At 43.7% G+C, this 18,966-nt stretch overlaps 1 protein-coding gene across 1 annotated transcript in view; it reads right to left on the reverse strand.

The window, feature by feature from the left end:
• Positions 1–1,606: 1,606 nt before the first annotated feature.
• The window catches only part of LOC147672885 (sodium/potassium/calcium exchanger 2-like), a gene marked incomplete at its 5' end in the record, with an annotated part of 177,280 nt that continues 159,920 nt past the window's right edge, over positions 1,607–18,966 (reverse strand). Inside the window, 3 exons of the mRNA XM_086947951.1 lie at positions 1,607–2,741; positions 7,921–8,087; positions 9,464–9,553. Of these exons, the coding sequence (XP_086804077.1) occupies positions 2,492–2,741; positions 7,921–8,087; positions 9,464–9,553 (507 nt within the window). The remainder of the gene's footprint in view (positions 2,742–7,920; positions 8,088–9,463; positions 9,554–18,966) is intronic.

An 18,966-nucleotide genomic window follows, 5' to 3' on the forward strand; every position in this document is an offset into this window, starting at 1 on the left:
ATGGTAAGACTGACACTGCTAGTACTGGTCTGGCAGTATGGGATACATGCAGTGCTTAGTTGGTAAAATAATATGTGCCAGGGCCCTCATCAGGAGGCCACTTCAGCTTGCAACGCCCACTGCTTCTACCAGTGCTGCCAATAACAGTACCAACACACCTACTAACCACCTTACACCTAGCAGTGTGACAATTCAGACAATTCTAGCCCCCCCCCCCCCTCCAAAGCTATACGAATGGCTTATGACACAGATATTGGTCATTTTAAATGTATATTGAATGAATAAACAAATGTTGTTGTTGTGCTAATCTCTAAATTAGGGCAGTCTGCCACATGGTGGGGCTATTTCTCTAAGTGCCGGTGATAACAATTCAGTGCCGGTGCTCAGCACAGGCAACCTGGGGGCATATTACCAAGCGGCAGCGATAATTATTGCTGACCACGCCTAGCGCGAGCTTCCCTATCGCCAGCTATCACTGGAAGTCATCGCCAAGCTAGCGCTGTATTTACAGTGCTTAGCGCATTGACGATGAAAATTCCAGCGATAGCAGGGAAATGTCCCAACATCGTTGGAAAACCAGCGATGTTCCCTGCTAATCAGTGATGACCTTGCTGATACGACTCTGTGGTCGTAACCCCACATTCCACCTCCCATGCAAAGTATGCCCAACACTGGATTTTAGCAGACGTTAAAATCCAGCGTTAATGGACGGTTAGCGTGATTTTGTTTTTCACTACGCCGGCTGGAGCATTGTTGTAAATATCGCGAAGCTGCCTTCGCAATATTTCCCCATGTTGTCTATTGAGGCATGCCTACTTTGCATCTCATTAATGATGTGATGCAAAGCGGGTGCTAAATCACAGAAACACGTGCTAGCATGTCCTTGCTAATAATGCAATAAAATTATCGCCGCTTTTTGTCCGAAAACGGACGATAAATCGCGATAATTTTATCGCGCCCCTTGATAATATGCCCCCAGGTGGTCAAATATAGCACTGCACAGAAAAAAAGCCCTGTTTTTAAGGGTGGCAAACAGCCATGGGAACTAGCACATTTTTCTTGTAGACATGTACACAATTTCCCCTAATCCACTAAATAATTTTGTGGGCGGGCAAATTCACTAGCTACACTCATTAGGTACAATATGGGGCAGGTACGAGGACATTTTTCAAGGTTGATTTTAGCTTCCAGTCTATCACTGGAAACTGCCTTAAAAATTAGGATGGGTTGTATTGAGGGCCTGACTGGCAGTAATGGGGATCGGGCGTTTCCCTGGGAGCCTGGAAGGATAGGGGCCGGTTTTGCTGGGGTGCTGCAAAATCGGCCCCCAGTAACAAAAGAAGCAAGCATTTCCAGCCTCCCGTGGCCAGGCAGGGTCTGGTGCGAGAAAATTGCCAGGGCTACTTTGGGTTCCCAGTCTGGCCCTGGGTGTATGGGCATGCCCAGGCACAGTAAGGGTAAAATATATCACAATTTCACTCTTGTTAGCTGCTGTCTCCTGGTACTTCACCACTCTGACTTATTGTTGTTCTTCCTAGAAAGGTCTCATTGACATCTCCACCCAGCCCCCTGAACAGATATGCAGATTCTAGGAAAAACTCTTGACTCAGGCGCTGATGTCTTTATTCACTTCAACATTCAATTCCAGCAGTGCTGAACCATAATAAGTTACCAACACAGCCTTGGTTGCCGAGGCAAGGTCAGAGTGAATTGTAACAACACGGTGACACCATTAGCACTTAACTACCACACTTGTTCTAAGAAAGCGATTGCAATTATCAGCCCGGGGTTGCTTCCTGAGGTCCAAGTAAAGTTGGAGCCAGACACAACCAGAAAGCACCCTGATCAGCAAACGCCTAGCGTGCAGATCTCTCCAACTCGTTAAGTACAGAAATTGCAAAGGAATTGATTAGGCGCAATGTCCCACCCGCCCTGTCTAGTCAAGGCTTAAGCCGTTGCATGTATTGACTCTGTCACAGCGAAATCCTAGGGAACGCACTTGCAACTTACCAAAATAAATTACCCCTGATTTTGCATTACCTCTAGGTTTTCTTTTTTCTTTGCATTGTTATATAGTTTTGTACATATGTATATAGATATATATATTTATATGTATATATATGTTCTTTATGCATTTAGATTATAAGGAAGATGACACACAATGGAATACACTGTAAATGTAGATTATGCAATTGCTTGTACTGTTACTAGACATGTTTCACGACTGGCGAGGAGCTACGTCCTACCATTTGTATAGCGACAAATGGAAAAATGTCAAACATGGGGCCTGATCACATGCTTGCAGCTGAGGATGCTGAATGCACCCATGCCTCGCACATGAGGCACCGTCAGTTTCCAGTGTCACTATGCTGTCCTGAACGTCTTCTGTGATCAGGGGCGTGGTGGCGATGAGAGGGTATTGCATGTCTCTCCACTGTCCTCCTTCCGTCCCTGTTTTCCAACGTCTTGGGCAATGTCTACTAAATGTTGGCTAAATGGAGACTGGGCAACTGATAACGCGGTCCTCCAGGAGCACGCTGATCACCAGGAAAACCAAATAAAGGCCAAACATTGTGAAGCCCAAAAATTTGTTCATCCTCCATTTGCAGACGGCGATCGAGATGATCACGAAGAGCAGCATGATAAACAGGAGGACGATGGCACAAAACAGTCCATTGCTGCTGACTGCGATCGGAGCCATGGTGTGTGACATGGAGTAGATGAGCCACGGCAAGGGCAAGCTGTTAAAGAGAGAAGGAAAAGACATTGTTCAGAAGGTAGCTTTTGACTACTTCCTGTTGTACAACTGTAGATAAACACATTACTAGGATCCTGGATTATTAGTGGAAGCCCTGCTCATTCAATGCTAAGTGACTAGCCTTGGTCCTACCATCCCTCAAGAAACCCATGGTGGTACCCAAACAAAGTGAGTGCGTGGGTGCCATTTTGAATTTTGATGTACTGGAATTAGCAATTTTATATTCACCATATGAATGCAGCACTGCTAACAAGTTTTATCAGTCAACATGTCAGACAACAGGTTGCAGATGACAAATAGCACCAAACCTTCTTGGAAGAATTTATCAGAACTTTTGCTTAGGAGGAAAAAGGTTTCTAGCACTTTACACAAGACGGCGATGGTTGGGAAGAACTACTGAAATGGGCACGATACATGCAATGTTGGATGGACTGCCCTTCTTTAGTACTCTTCCCAACATGCTCTTTGCCTTGATGATTAATTCTGTAAAGTTCCATGTTTAAGATCAGAGTTCCTGTCTTGTGGATTGCAGCCAGAAGGGCTGTGAATTTTAGTTCTTCATCAGCTTCAAACGCGGGCGGAGGACAGGATGCAGTCAGAGTATCGCAATTTTTGGGAGCAATATTGATCTTTATGGTTAATGTATTGTTTATGAGAGCTTGCCGATAGCCAAAAGAGAATGTAAACTCCTTTTCTAAAAGGAGAAGATGGCAGTAATCAGTAAATCCTAACTGAGATAGTCCAATTCACAATTCAAGGGAAAGTTGAGGAATTTGCTTCCATAAGGTTGATCCTAAATTTAAGGCTTTTTAGAAATTTACGAAGAATTCCCGGTGTACTGTTGGGAATCTGTGATAGTTCCAAACCTCCAGTACTTGCATGCGTAAAAATATCTGTAGAAGGAAATGCAACAGTTGAACATCTCCACATGCTGAAATTTGAAACTTTGGGGCTTATTTACTAGCCCCTTGCGCCACCAGTACGTCACTTTTTCCCATTTTAAAAGTAACGCTCTGGCGGCGCAAGGTGCTTGCAAATAAGTCCCTTTGTTTTTATTCTTCCATCCTCTGGAAAAATCCTGCCTCAAATCATACACTTCAAAAAAATGTAGGAACGCTACAAAATGTAATTTTGTTGAAAACTCCTGTAAATCTGTTTACACTTTAAATGGTTGCATTTGTTTATTAAGATGTAGTCATTGCAAAACGATGGCAATGAATTTTTAAGTTACATTGGTGTTCATAACTCTTTATAAAATGATAGCACAGTATGGCTAACTCGCATAGATTTTTAATATATAAAGAAGCTTGGCTTGTGCTAAATCAATTAACATGTAAGCACACAAAATCATTAACAAAAGTTATTTAGATTTTATTTTGAAAACATTCTCATCCTTGTTTTAAAAATAATTGATATATCAGTTATTTTGCTAGACACATTGGATTTGGTTATTATAGCAAGAAAAGTTAAAACAAATAAAACTTTAGTTAAACAGATTTAATTTTTATAATTAGCAGGCAAAAACATCAAAAAATGTTATAAAATGTTACAAAAGTCTTGCATGATTTTCAAGGAAACAACTGCATTATTTAGAAGCTTTCACAGTTATTTTGAAGTTTTACAAAGTACAATATCTTTAAAGCAAATATTGTAAAAATTGAGCTGAAAATGGTTGCATCTTTCATGGCTCTGGCAGGGGTGAAAGCATTAAGAGGGCCCTCTCTTTGTAAAACAGCTGGGGATCCTCACTCCCCTGCATTTAGTGGGGTTAGAAATCTATAGGTCACTTTAGTGAGGATTTGAATGAATATCCCTAAAACCAAACAGTGTGCCCCCAGGGAAACAAGGATTAGGTCTGCGAGGTTTACGCGATACCACTTTTTCCCCTGATATCAGCGGGCAGCTTTTGTGGGGTTCCCCAAACATATGCCTGGTGGAATAAGATAAAGCCCCGGTGCTTCTGCCTGTGTAAGAATTGGCTTTTGTAGTTTGGTTTGCCCTGTTCCCATCATGCACTGGGACAGGAACAGACTAATTTGCATACAGCCAGGTTCTGAAACTGGGATGGTGCAGTGAGCTAAAAAAACGGTGTTGGATCTAGCCCTGATCTCTTGACTGGGTGAGAGCTTTCTGCTTAATTCAGAGACCCTGTCCCTCACCACCCCTTGTTGTAAATATTTTTGTCCACCCTAAGCGTGGAAGGGTATTCTCAGATGTGAGACCCTTGCTCATTGCACCATCAGGATTCAAGCAAACCGGGCCGAAGATGGCTGTAATGCCAGAAACCGGTCCCCGGGAGCTTGTTTCCTTCCCAGTGTAAGAATTGGCTTTTGTAGTTTGGTTTGCCCTGTTCCCATCATGCACCGGGACAGGAACAGACTAATTTGCATACAGCCAGGTTCTGAAACTGGGATGGTGCAGTGAGCTAAAAAACGGTGTTGGATCTAGCCCTGATCTCTTGACTGGGTGAGAGCTTTCTGCTTAATTCAGAGACCCTGTCCCTCACCACCCCTTGTTGTAAATATTTTTGTCCACCCTAAGCGTGGAAGGGTATTCTCAGATGTGAGACCCTTGCTCATTGCACCATCAGGATTCAAGCAAACCGGGCCGAAGACGGCTGTAATGCCAGAAACCGGTCCCCGGGAGCTTGTTTCCTTCCCAGTGTAAGAATTGGCTTTTGTAGTTTGGTTTGCCCTGTTCCCATCATGCACTGGGACAGGAACAGACTAATTTGCATACAGCCAGGTTCTGAAACTGGGATGGTGCAGTGAGCTAAAAAACGGTGTTGGATCTAGCCCTGATCTCTTGACTGGGTGAGAGCTTTCTGCTTAATTCAGAGACCCTGTCCCTCACCACCCCTTGTTGTAAATATTTCTGCCTGCTAGGCCGTCACTTGCATGGTAAGGCAGACCCCTACTATCAGTACTATAATGACCCGCATACTGGGTTTAGCTGTAAATATGTGGTTACTGGTTAGATAAGAGCCAAGAGAGTTCACAGGACTTGGAAGAGAGATTTTGAGGAAAATCATGGGTCAGAGGGGATTGGTGTCACTAGAACGCATGCTTTTACATCGCATGCCTTTACAATGCGGTTTTTACCATGCAGTCCATTACAACGCATAATGCTTTTAGGCGCTGGATAGTGAATTATTTAATTTACTATTCCAACTCCAGTCCCCGTGGATAGCAGGGAAGGTGTTGGATAGTAAATTAAATATATTCCCTATCCTAGAGCGCCCCCCAACGCAATGCGTTGTAATGGTATGCGTTGTAATGGTTGCGATGTAATGGTAGTGCGTTGTAAAAAATGCGTTGTAAGTGATGTTCCCCGTCAGAGGACATCTAAGGGAGCCCCCAGAATGTGTAAGACAGTTGCAGCAAGAAAATATGCCTGTGTCACTTCTTAGCCGCCACTGCTACCTTAGACTAGTGACTGGGGAGGAGGTGCTAGTGCCACTCCCCCGCAACGCAGAGAAGCTAGTGCAATGCTCCATTACCTGATAGATGCATTCAGGAGAAGTTCCTGTCAAGAACAATAACTGGCAAAGCCAACAGGTCTGGGTTTAATGTGCCAACACATGTAGTTTTAATACATTAGTGAGACACAGGTGAGAGAGCCAGCAAGAGCAGATAGACACAGCTACAGTTATAAAGTAGTACCTCATTGGTTCTATACAAGCACTGGAGTGGTGGAAAGGAACACCCAAGCCACCAATAGCATAAGGTGAAAGATGTATACTCCACTGGGATGAGCCAAGGGGTGATTGACAAAGTCTCAAGCCAATGACTAAAAGAGGCGGTTCAAAGAAGGTTCAGTGGGTGTATGGGGCAGACACACACCACACTCTGTATATTGTAAGTAAAAGGTCTGTTTGGCAGCTGTTCTTTCAAACCCAGACCTAACAAATGTATCCCCCCACTTGAGAGAAAGGCAGTCACACCCTTATAACCCCACATCGTGCAATTTGGGAAAGAAGAATTGAGTTAAACGTGGCTGGTCCTAGCCATCGGGATGCTGCACTGTTTACCGAGGTATCAGGCGGTGAAACAGGAAGAGGGATAAAGGGAAAGATTGGTAGGAGGCAGAGGGGTTCCAATTGAAAACAAAAATAGTTGGAGGTTTCCTTTTAATGCTGAAGCAGTACATGTGGTAAAGAATCCGTTCTCTATTTTCAGGTCTCCTCAGCCCTTACCTGCTGCAGTTCAGAACCATTTCATAGACTGACTCCTCTACCACCAGGTACAATCGTCCACCTCACCCAGCAAAATGAACCAACATCTCATCGCCTGTCCTTGCACCATAGTCAGACCACTTCTGCACGGGGCTTCTATCATTATTGAGGATGAGTAAATAACGCCCACCCACACAAGACTACACCTTCCACCACAGTATAGGCGCTCACCCATCACAGGCATGGGACGGTATGGTTGTACAGACAGGAGTTTAGTGACGCACTTTCCAATTCAGGAAGGGAAATATGCTTGTTACCATAAGGATTCACAGAGAGTGTCTACACTATACATTGGTCTTGTGGGAGGCGATAGTCTTCCTAATGTGTAAGCTGCAAATGAACAGTTGTGTTTTACATATGTATACAGTTCTGAAAGTGTTTACTAGTTACAGTCTAATCCTGTTGGTAAGTGGTAACTGTTTACGATTCAGTTAATTACTGTACTGAGAGCCCAGTGTGCCTCTGAGTGGCATAGTCAGTGGAGTATGCAGTGTTTAATTTGAGCCGGTGGTTTCTGGTGCTTAGCACCGACACTTAATCATCAATACCAGAGCTTTTCATGAGCACCAGTTTGGGACACATTCATCCATGGTAGGCACTAAGAGATTACTGGATTTGCCCAGAATCACAGGATGTTGAGCCGACGCCGAGACTCGAACCGGAAATGAGGTGGTACAGGTACGAGGCTTTTCCCCACAATCCAAACACCCTAGCTCTATTACCACTGCAATACCAATATTTCTACTTATGATTCAACTTTTGCCAAAGAATGAGGAGTTTTAGTTACAACCCAACACTAAATGAAGCCCTCTGGTTTGTTTTGAGCAAGGCTATATCTTACATTGGAGTCTAAGGTGACCACCATCTTGATCACGAATGGCGTGAGCATGGCCTTCTTGTGAAGAGTCTCTCTTCAGTTTCTACTTACCCCACTGTAATGTCGAAAATGTTGCTTCCAACTGAACTGGACACAGCCATGTCTCCCAGCCCTTTCCGGGCTACAATAACACTGGTGATCAGGTCCGGGATGGAGGTGCCGGCAGCTAAAATGGTCAACCCCATTATCTCTTCTGTGATTCCGATAGTCTCGCCTACCTGTCGAACACAAAAAAAGAAAACGGAAGTCACGTAAATGCACCATGGCTTGAGGCTGAGAACAGTAATTCAACATATAGCTCTGGGGATATTGCAAACCTCTAATGCATTGTCTAAAACATTTTAGGAAGTTTGGTGAATGACAGCTGCTTCACCGGCATCAGAAAAACAGGAAATGACTATCCTCCTCCTCAATTTCGGAATGCTGAGCTAGCAATCCGTATTTGATTCATACGCGGCACATACACGGCAAACACATCGGGCCTCATCTATGAGGCTGTGCCTCACTTTTACGCCGCCGGTGCTTCACTTTTTGTGACGCACCAGTGGCGTAAAAAATGTGCCTTGTTGCGCCATATTCACAAACTGACACATCTAGGTAGATGCGTCACTTTGTAAACCCCTGCACCATATTATACCTGCGCCAGGTATAATGTATGCAAGGGTGGGAGTTTTGACGCAAGAAAGGGTCATTGAAGTGACGCAGTGAAATCTATAAGATTTCACTGTGCCATTTCTTGGCCGCTAATGCGTCAAAATCTTACGCCTGCTTCATGGCAGGCGTAAGACTGATGCAGGCACTAACAACATGGGACTTGCCCATGTGAAAGTACACAATGCTGGATTTGTGTCACTTTTGTGACACACTCCAGCAATGCATCACTTTTGCGCCTACAGATACGTCAGAAATATTGACGTATCTGTAACTCCTTGCGACATGATGCGTCATATTATAAATATGACACATCAATCATGATGCAAGGAGTGCGCACTGAGAAGTGACGCATCGCTGCTTTCACGCAGCGATGCGTCATTTCTCATAAATGAGGCCCATCGGCTTTATGTTAGTAATAAACAGACTCCAGTGAAAGAAAGAGTCCACAAAAATACATTTGAGAATCCAATGCCTTTTAACGATTTTAGATTGCAAAAGTAAACAAGCTGGGCTACTTTACATAAAGCTTGCACCACGAATCAACATGGGACAACATCCTTATGTTCAACATTTTTGTACGTTGCACAATGCTGGATGGAGCAGACAGTATTAACTCTAACTTGCAGTATTTTCGCTGCTTTCGTCATGGCGAATGAGCTGCCCTGCCATGCCCTGCAAGCTTGGTCAGTCAGCTAAAACTATATTTTTGATAGGGTGCAATCATTAATTTGTGTCTAAAACCTATCTCAGCTTGTAACTTTATGCAGTACCTAAAAGGACCGATAGATGGTAGGATGCCACCACGCAAACGTTGATCGGTAACTCGTAGAGCCGAGACTATTTGTGGCATAACTTCAACACAGTGGCAGATGACAGGTACTTAGCACAGAACAAACTGATAGGAGTAACTGATAAACTAACAATCTACTCGTTGTCTTACCTGATGAGCCCACCAGACCATTAAATAAGAGAATATTGCTATCCATGTGATGGATCCAAAAAATGTTATAGGGAAAAACTTTCTGGAGGACTGGAAGAGAAATAAGCAGAGGAAGAAAGGTGTTAAGCCAGAAATTAAGAAAGATTAAGAGCAGTGTTTTGTAAGTAGGTCAATAAGGAAAACATGCAAATTCAATTTGGGATGCAAAGGGGGGTATCTAAAAAGTGAATAGTGACATGCCTTATTCAAATTGAAAGCTGACAGAGGAAGGGTATGCAGATTTAATCAAGCAAAGTGGATTTAATGTTGATACAACTGAACGCAAAAGTGGGAAAAATGGAACACCTGTTTAGAAGATATCTTTTCCTACACAGCTTGATATTCCATAACAATCAGAAATTACTGAACCAATGATACACAGGAGCATATTTACAAGCCCCTATCGCCACAGGAACGTAACTTTTTCCGACATTTCTGTTATGATAGGGGTTTCGCCTTATTCACAAAGCAGCGTTGCATGGCTTAACGCCGCCTGGTCAATAAGGCCTCCTTTCACGTTACACTTAGCGTGAAAGGGACGTGCAATGGGTGTTACAGCTAAAGAACGGTGATGGATTAAACCCAGATCTGTTGACTGGGTGTGAGTGTTTGATTGGTTCAGATGCTCCGTCCATCACCACCCCCTTTTGTACCGCAGTAGTCGTTCCGCCGCAACACACACTGATTTTGATGCTGCCCCCTATTTACAAGGGTGGTGTAAATATGAGGCAGCGTCAAAATTAAGGCCAGGGAAAACCTGATCTTAACATGGCGAAATGAGGAGAAATGCTTTATTTCTCCTTGTTCTTGCTGTTTCTATATGTGCTGCATTGTGCTGCACTCAGAAACAGCAACACCCAATTGATTGTTTATGTGCAGAAAGGTGTCCCTTCCTGCACATAAACAATCATTAAAAAAAAATGACGCGTGGCCACCACAAAACGTCATTTGTGATTGTTTATGAACAATCTTCCCCTCAAAGCAGACACCCATGTACAATGGTGCAAGGGTGCCTGCATTGGAGCTAGGTACCTACATTTACTGCGAGCACTAAGGTGCGCATTCCAGCACAAAAACAATCATCCCCCCAGCGCAGGCACTCGTGACGCAAGGGTGTCTGTGCCGGCGCACCGCTGCTGTTTGTGTGCCCCGCGCAGGGGAGAAGGACAGGAATGTGCTGCATCTTACAGAAACGGCGCATTTCTTCCCTTTAATTTTGGCGCACTGCAGCGCAGCAGGAAGGCTGGCTGCGCCCTTGTGCATTAAAATATTGTAAATGAGGCCCTTTGTTTGGAAACGCCAAGCCACTTGGCAACAGTGCAATAGAAGGCCAGATCATGAATATTAATTTACAGGGATTCTTTATAGCTCCATACCTTATTCGTGGTCCTAAGCCCTCAGCTGTGCTGGGAAGGACGCATAGATGTTCCCCATAGAATTCAGGTGAGGCACATATTTAGTTAATATCAGTACAAACAGTATAATCGTACAATTAAATTAGTGCTGTGATAGAAACACACTGCAGTTTGTGTATAGATGAAGCCCGCTAAGCCACTTTACTACAGCGCACACACACCCGGCTCATGACTATTAGTGAACTGGGTAGGGCAGAGGCATCATATGATCCCATCTAATAGAAGGGATATTATGAACAAAAGCTTCTGTTGTGTTGAAAGAGAGCAGATTCAGGCTGTTATATTTTTTCATTGCTGTGATTGAATATTAGATTTACCTTTGAAACAATGTCACAGGAGAGATTATGGACACACATTGAAAGGCAGTGAGTCCACTCCCCTATTGTGATTTGTTATGGCGACCTAGAAACTATTGAATCACCCCATTACTTCAGCTGAATAAATATGGCCACAACCCTAATATTATTACAAAACATAAAGCACATATTACGCTGTTTTCTTCCTGCAGTTTTTTCATTTAGCAATTTTAAAGTACACTACATTTCCCACAATCTGCTCCCCTGCGCAGAAAATGACAAAAGAGAGGAAATTCACAAAACATTATAGATGGGGCAGTCCATAACCCACATCCTTTTTTCTTGCATGTCGTACCTGAGTACTATTCGTTTGGATTTAGCACACTTTGGGCATTTGTTTATTCGTCATTTTGTTCAGACTATATTTTTGAGGCAAGCACAGTGCGTTTAAATCTCAGTTTGCTTGGCAAGTGATTTGTTCTACTGTTGGTGGCCTTGAGGTCTCGCACCATGTATGCTTGAACACTTAGTAGCAAAGAAACACAGGAGCAGGCGGTATTCAAAAGAAACCTGTGTGTTTTTTTTTGATAACTCTGTAGCCAATTCTATATATAAGGTAGTATACTCCTTTTTAGGTCTCGGCCTGCGTAGGCTGTGCTTGTGCAGTCTCGCTGGGCGAGAAATTATGTCTTATTTATTTTATTTATTTTATAAACTTGTAAGGCGCAACAGCTACCCAAATTCAAATTCAAATTCAAATTCAAAATTCAAAAAGAACTTTATTCGGTTTTCGTGGTGAAAGCCATAAAAGTACAAATATACACAATAAAAAGAAGAACAAATTATTAATAACATTAGAATCAAGATGTGTTAAAAATTAATCTCTCACAGAGAGCACTATTCTGTCTTTAAGGTCCGTATTTGATGCAGCTCTATGTTTTTCATAAGTTCGTGCGATGCCTGAGGCATAGTTTTAGATAGTGTACGACAGATTTCGTTGCTAAGGTGTTTTCCAAAAACTGCAGCGCCAGGTACGCTGGTCGGCATCTACGGATCTTCATGACTTTTAAAATTGGTATAATCCACCTTTTGCGAAATGGCGTGTAAAATCTGCAAAAAAAGAGAACATGTATCGTGGACTGACTTGAAATAGAGTCACATGGACACGGTGTCATGTTAGGGGTCCATATATTCTGTGTTGGAAATAAAACCATGATATGAAAGAGATTGAACCTGAATCGGGTGAGGAGAAGCTTTTCGAATTGCGTCAGGTCATACTGGAGATACGGTTGAATAGATGGAATCAGTTGTATCGTAAGGCAGTGTTGAACTGATGGCTTTCCTATTTCGGACATCAATCGCAGTTGAGTTAGATGAGACAGGCATAGCTTTTTTAAGTCTTTCTTTGCTATGTCCGTTACTGACTGTGGGTCTTCAAAGAATCTCAAGAGGCCGATATCCGCAAGGAAGGATTTTACATAGCTTAGCCACTTTATCTTATTCATACAGTCTAATTTCATACAGTCCTCGATGATTGCTCTTGTAAGGTGGCATTCATCTGTTGCCCATATTCTGCGCCACAGCATAATGGGTTGAATCTTGATCAGATCTGAAACATAGTCCAGTCCAAGTTCCAGGTGACAGCCGAAAGTAGTTGTGGTTTTCGGGATTGCTAATAGAAATTTTAAAAAGAGATTTTCAATTTTCTGTATTTGTTCAGCGTTAGCTGTTCCCCAAACTCCTGCACCGAAAATGGCCGTGCTAATGCATTTTGCGTTATAAATTTTTAACATCTCCATTATAGGTTTTTTTCCTAGACGGAGGGAGAATGCTTTTAGAGCACCAATTGTTCTTGTGAGAGACAGCTTGCGAGAAGTGATTGCTTGTTTCCAGTTAAACTCTTCGTCAATGAGGATGCCGAGGTATGAGTAAGTTTTAGTTCTTTCAAGAGGGATTTTATCCACAAGTATTGACTTTACTTTTTTCCTTTTGGTACCGGCGTGCATCACGAAGGTTTTTTTTATGTTGACTTTTAGGTTGAGACTTGCCATAAAAGTACAGTAGTTGTTAAGTGCTTTTTGTAACTGGATTGGGGTTCGCGCGAGGATTACCGCATCGTCTGCGTATAACAATGCTGGGATCGGTCGCCGACCCACTTCTGGCATGTCCTGTACGCCCTGTAGCATAGCCGCTTCGAGTCCATTCGTATAGAGCGTAAATAGGAAGGGGGCCAGTACACACCCTTGCCTGACCCCCTTCTCTACTGGGAAGCTGTCTGTAAGTTGGCCCTCCAATCCATATCGGACCTTTCCTGTGGCTCCGGAGTATAACTCGCGCAGGAAATCTATAATGGCAGGCTCGATCCCCATTTGCAGCATTATTAACCAAAGTTTTGAATGTTCTACGCAGTCGAACGCTGCCGTAAGGTCAACGTAGACCATATGTAGAGTTGATTTTTTTGCCAAAGTGTATTTTCCAGCCAGTAGTGTTAAGTTCAGAACTTGGTCCACTGTGCTTAGTCCTGACCTAAACCCGTACTGAAGATCTGATAATGCCCCATGTTCTAATGTCCACTCCTGGAGACGGTCTAGTAGTATCCTCCCTGCCATCTTTCCGACCGAATCCAGGAGGGAGATGGGACGGTAGCAAGTTGGAGAGTCTCTATTACCTTTCTTAAATATGGGGACCAGGATCGATGTAGACCAGGAGTTCGGAAGGCTGACTTCCTTGGCTGCATTCAAAACCCTGGTTAAAAGAGGGGACCAGAGATCAGGGATTGATTTGTAGAGGTCCATTGGGACTGAGTCCGGTCCTGGAGCTTTGCCATTTTTTGCAGACGTTATTGCTTTTGTTACTTCGTTCATAGTGAAGTGAATTTCTATCGGGTAAATCACCGGAGGGAGGAGCTGGGAAGTAGGGACCGAGTCTCCCGATTTATCCTTACTAAAGACCCCTGAGAAGTGTTGCACCCAGTCCTCAGCGTTTATTGCAACATCCAGCGAAGGACCGTCATTGTTTCCATTTAAAAATGGCGTTTTTACAATTTTCCAGAAGGCTACATTGTCCTTTTGTGTACTGCTATTTAAAAGTTGGGTCCAGAGATTGCTCTGTATCTCTATTTTTCTCTGCCTGAGTGAGAACTTGTATGCTTTCCTTAGATGCACAATCTCTTCTCTGTTACGATCTTTCATTGCTAAGGCTTTCTTTAATGCTGAGTAGGTTTTAGTGCACTGAGTGTTAAACCATCCTTTTCTTAGAATGTTGTTTTTTTTCCTAGGTTTAGTTAGTTCTGTACCGATGGTTTTCACTATCTCGTTGTAATTAGTCAAGATTTCCGTTGGAGTGGCCTGAGGATTTAGACAATTGTCAATGTGAGTCCTGCATTTTTTGATTATACTTGCGCAGGTAGAGTCTTGATCTAGGTTGCCCCATTTGAGGGTGAAACCGTTCAGTCTGTTTAATGTGAGGTTTTCTTGTTGTAAGAGGTCAGTGTGAACCTTAGTTGGCATTTTATGATGGTTAGGCTCTAAGTAGATTAGTCTGAGTGGGTGGTGATCACTAAGTGCATTATTATCCACTGCAAAATGCTTTATGTTTGTAGCGCTATTAATGGAGATTAGGATGAAATCGATTAGTGTCTGGGCGCCTCTTCCATGGAATGTTGGTTTAAATTGAGTGGTTGGCATCATTAGCAGATTTGCAAACCCTATGTCTAACTCAGACATGATAGCCTGCATGATGTTTCCTTCCTCTGTATGGGAAAAATGGGTAATAGGGTTGTCTTGTTCATCAGTAATCCCACATGTTGGGGCGTCGCTTTTGCTACAAATGTGAAGATTGAAATCTCCGCCCCAAATTATGGAGTGGGAGACCTTGGCGTGTTTGATTTTTAATTCACTTGTTGCAGCACTAATTTCACTTAGAGCTTTAGTAAATTCCAGCAGGGTCATATTGTTGTAGAAATTTATTATGGTATAGATGACTTGTTGTGATAACTTTATATCAATAATCTGATAATTCTGGTGGAGTACTATTGGCGTTAAGTCCTGACAGGGCCAGAGATTAGAGATGTATGTGATTAAGCCCCCTTTACTTCTCCCAAAGAGTGATTTTGTTGCTTGGGAGAAGTAGGTTCTGAATCCCACCAGATGAATTGGATCGTTCAGCCATGTCTCCTGGAGGCAGACTAAGTCATTTGTGTGAACCAGATCTAAAAAGGTTTTTTCTAGATACTTGGTTGCCAAACCCGCCACATTCCAGAATAGCATTTTCCTCCCAATTTCTGTGTTGGAATTGGCGGGTTGAGACGGCGGGTCAGGTTGCTCTACTTCTGGAATCAAATTTGGATGATCTGTGTTCGAAGTTACCTCGACTGCTATGTCCGTGGAGGGGTGAAGCGTGGGGTGCAGTCTAAGGACAGATTTACTTTGATGGAGACGATCGTTGGTCTGATTACTTTCATTTTGAGTTGTAATTTCTAAGGTAGGATCATCTTTTTTATATTGTTGAGGGCTATAAACCTTGTCAAACGACTTACTCTTCGATTTGATTGGTGAGGGGGAAAATTGAAGTCTGGGACTGTGGGAAAAATTTGATGTGACACGGTGTGATAGTGGTCAGTCGACCATGTCCAAACAGCTGTAATGATTGAAGGTTGGGATTCCGGTCCAGGGTTCCCTGTACTGATGTTGGTACGTCCTTCTACCGTAGTTGTTCCAACCACCTTGTTCTCTATGGTCGTATCCCCATTCTCCCTGCGGCTGGAACCTTTGGTGATTGCCCTGCCCTCTGTCACCCTGATTCCAGTTTCTTGGACCTTGGTCGGGTTGGCTCCATGACCAGTTTGATGGCCAACTAGGGTCCTCGTAACGGTTAGTTTGTCGAGGATAGAAGAACGACAAGCGTTTGACATTAATACCATTGTTCTCTTCTGGGCTGTCCCACGAACAGATGTAGTCCACTGCTCGTGGATTTTCAAAGTTAACTATTATACAGTCACCATGAATTGTTTTTGGCTGGTGACCTATCCAAGACACCCTTCTGACTGTGGTGATTCTAGTGATGGTGTTTGGGTGGTTGGGCCTGTTGATGTTTAGCCAATAGCGTGCTTTGTTTAGTAAAGACCAGGTAGGTTCGTCTGTGTCTTTACTTAGTTCTGGGACTCCTGTTAATATAGCAACAAAGGGTGCAGCTTCCGGCGGGAGATTTACTACTTTGGGCCATCTTTTATTTGTTCGCTCTGGTTTGGTATTTGTTCTCTGCGGTAGATCTTGTCGAGGAGTATTTGATGCAGGTGGAATAGTGAGGGTAGTTGCTGGTGCTATTTTTTCCGAAATCTGATTTGAAAGTGGTTGATTTTGTGGGACTGTAGTCGTTTTTGCCTTTTCCTGGTTAGGCTTGGGTTTCAAGGGAGCAGTTTGTTTAGTTAATGTTCCTTTGCGTTCGCTTATATTTGTGTTTATGTTGGTTGTGGGTTTAATGGTAGCAGGATTGTTCACTCCCTGTTTCTGAGTATTGATGGCGTTCGTTTTACTAGAGTTAATGGTGAGATCTGATAAAGTTAGAAGGTCTTTTTTCTTTGAGTTGGAAGTTGTGTTTACTGTGGCTATCAATATGGCCATTTGCTTTTCTATTATTTCAAGGCTTTTTTGTATGGGATGAAGCTGGTGTTTAATTATTCCCAATATTTCTTTCAGTAGGAAAGATTCTGCCTTTAGATTACTTGTGGTTTTTGTTGAATTTTGAGCCGACTTGTCTTGTCGAGGTTGTTTTGTATTAGGTCTGTTCAGGTGATCTTCAATTATGAGTACATCAGACGTAAAGTTATTAGGGTAATCTATTTTGAGAGTATTCTGTAAGTTTAAAACCTTTGAAGATGATTCAGAGTCAGGGATGATGAGAGTTGTAGTTGATGGACTCGAAGAGCATAATCCGGGTAGGGTCTGAGTTTTGGGAATAGCTCCTTCCCTGATGCCTCTAGGGTCAGATTGTGTTAGCTCCGTTTGTGTTGAATCAGTTTGTATTGATTGTATAGTGGCAAAAATATCAGGAGTCTGTTCGAGGTCCTGAGAAGACTGTGAATTGGACAATTGCGAGGCTACTGAAAGGTCAACTGTATTAGGTAGTGCATGTATTTCAACATTTGTCTCAGAGGTTGACTTATTTTGTAGAGCAGCGTTTGGAGTTTGGGCCTGTGCCAAGACACCCATGGATGAACGTCGTGCTTGATCGAGTTCAAAAGAGACACGACGGTCAATCATTAGCACTGTTTGGTCAATAGTTTCATTTACTTTATGTAGAAACTGTTCAATGGGGCCAACTGTGGTCGCCATATTTTTCTTTAAGGTTTTGCTTCTTGAACCTCTTGTTGACATAGTGTGTCTCTTGGCCAAGTAGAATGGATTATCTGACTTTCCACTGCGTTATGCTTCGTGAGTTAATGTTATGCACTCAGTGGGAATATTTAGTACTATTACTCAAGTAGTTTACCTTACAGATGTCAGGGGGGTGCGGCCGGTCCGGTCTCCTCCGGTCTATGACGGGCTAGGACGGGCCCACCCTTGGCCCAGGCTTCGCCCAGCGTCCCGCTCGCGTCCCGCGAGACGGGTTTGATGGTGATTTAAAGCGCCGCCTGGCGCACGGTGACGTCGCTGTACCTTGCAAGGGCTTCTGGTTCTTGCAGTGAAGCCCCTCGCCGGTCTCCTCCTGGCGCCTCCGCTCTTGGTGGTATTACGAGCGGTCGGGCAGCTGGAGACTGGCGGGCAGGTGCAGCCGTTCTCAGAGGTGCAGATAGCGGGATTCCTGGTCACAGAGATAGCGTGACAGCAACTGGGGCAACAAAGCAGTTCCACACGGGATCGCCCACTTGATAGGTTTGATGGTGATTTAAAGCGCCGCCTGGCGCACGGTGACGTCGCTGTACCTTGCAAGGGCTTCTGGTTCTTGCAGTGAAGCCCCTCGCCGGTCTCCTCCTGGCGCCTCCGCTCTTGGTGGTATTACGAGCGGCCGGGCAGCTGGAGACTGGCGGGCGGGTGCAGCCGTTCTCAGAGGTGCAGATAGCGGGATTCCTGGTCACAGAGATAGCGTGACAGCAACAGCTACCCAAATAGGGTTTCCCGGCGCCAAGAGACACAGAAATGCAGTGAGAGTGGAACGTCATAGGTCATTCAGAATTATTGATCAAACAACCAGGTTTTTATTTCTTTCCTGAACTTAGAGTAACTCTCTTCTTTGCTTATGTGGATAGGTAAGGTGCTCCACATAGAAGGACCCTGATGGGCAAAAGATCTCCCTCCCATTCTGGAAAGCTTGAATCTGGGCACACAGTATGTTGCTGCTGAGAGTGACCGTAAGTTTCTTTTAGGGATGTAGGGGTGCACTAATGCCCGAAGGTAATTGGGTGCAGTGCCTGCTTTTATTTTAAACATATAGTTTAAGGTCTTAAATCTGATGCGGTTTTCCACTCTAAGCCAGTGAAGTTTGCGCAAGTGGGGGGTCACATGGGTATTTTTGGGTATTTGACAGAGAATCCGGGCAACCGCATTTTGTATCATCTGAAGTCTCTTTATTGTTCCTTTGTTGGTGCCTAGATATAAGATGTTCCCGTAGTCAAGCCGGGATGTAAGTAAGGCATTGACTACTGTTTTCTGCATAGAGATGGGCAGCATCCATAATATCTTTTTGAGCCATCTCAGGATGGTGAAGCAGAGTCCAACCACTTTGCTGACCTGTTGCTTCATGGACAACGAGTTGT

Source organism: Lissotriton vulgaris, unplaced genomic scaffold, assembly GCF_964263255.1.
Source record: "Lissotriton vulgaris unplaced genomic scaffold, aLisVul1.2 SCAFFOLD_876, whole genome shotgun sequence".
Classification (NCBI taxonomy): domain Eukaryota; kingdom Metazoa; phylum Chordata; class Amphibia; order Caudata; family Salamandridae; genus Lissotriton; species Lissotriton vulgaris.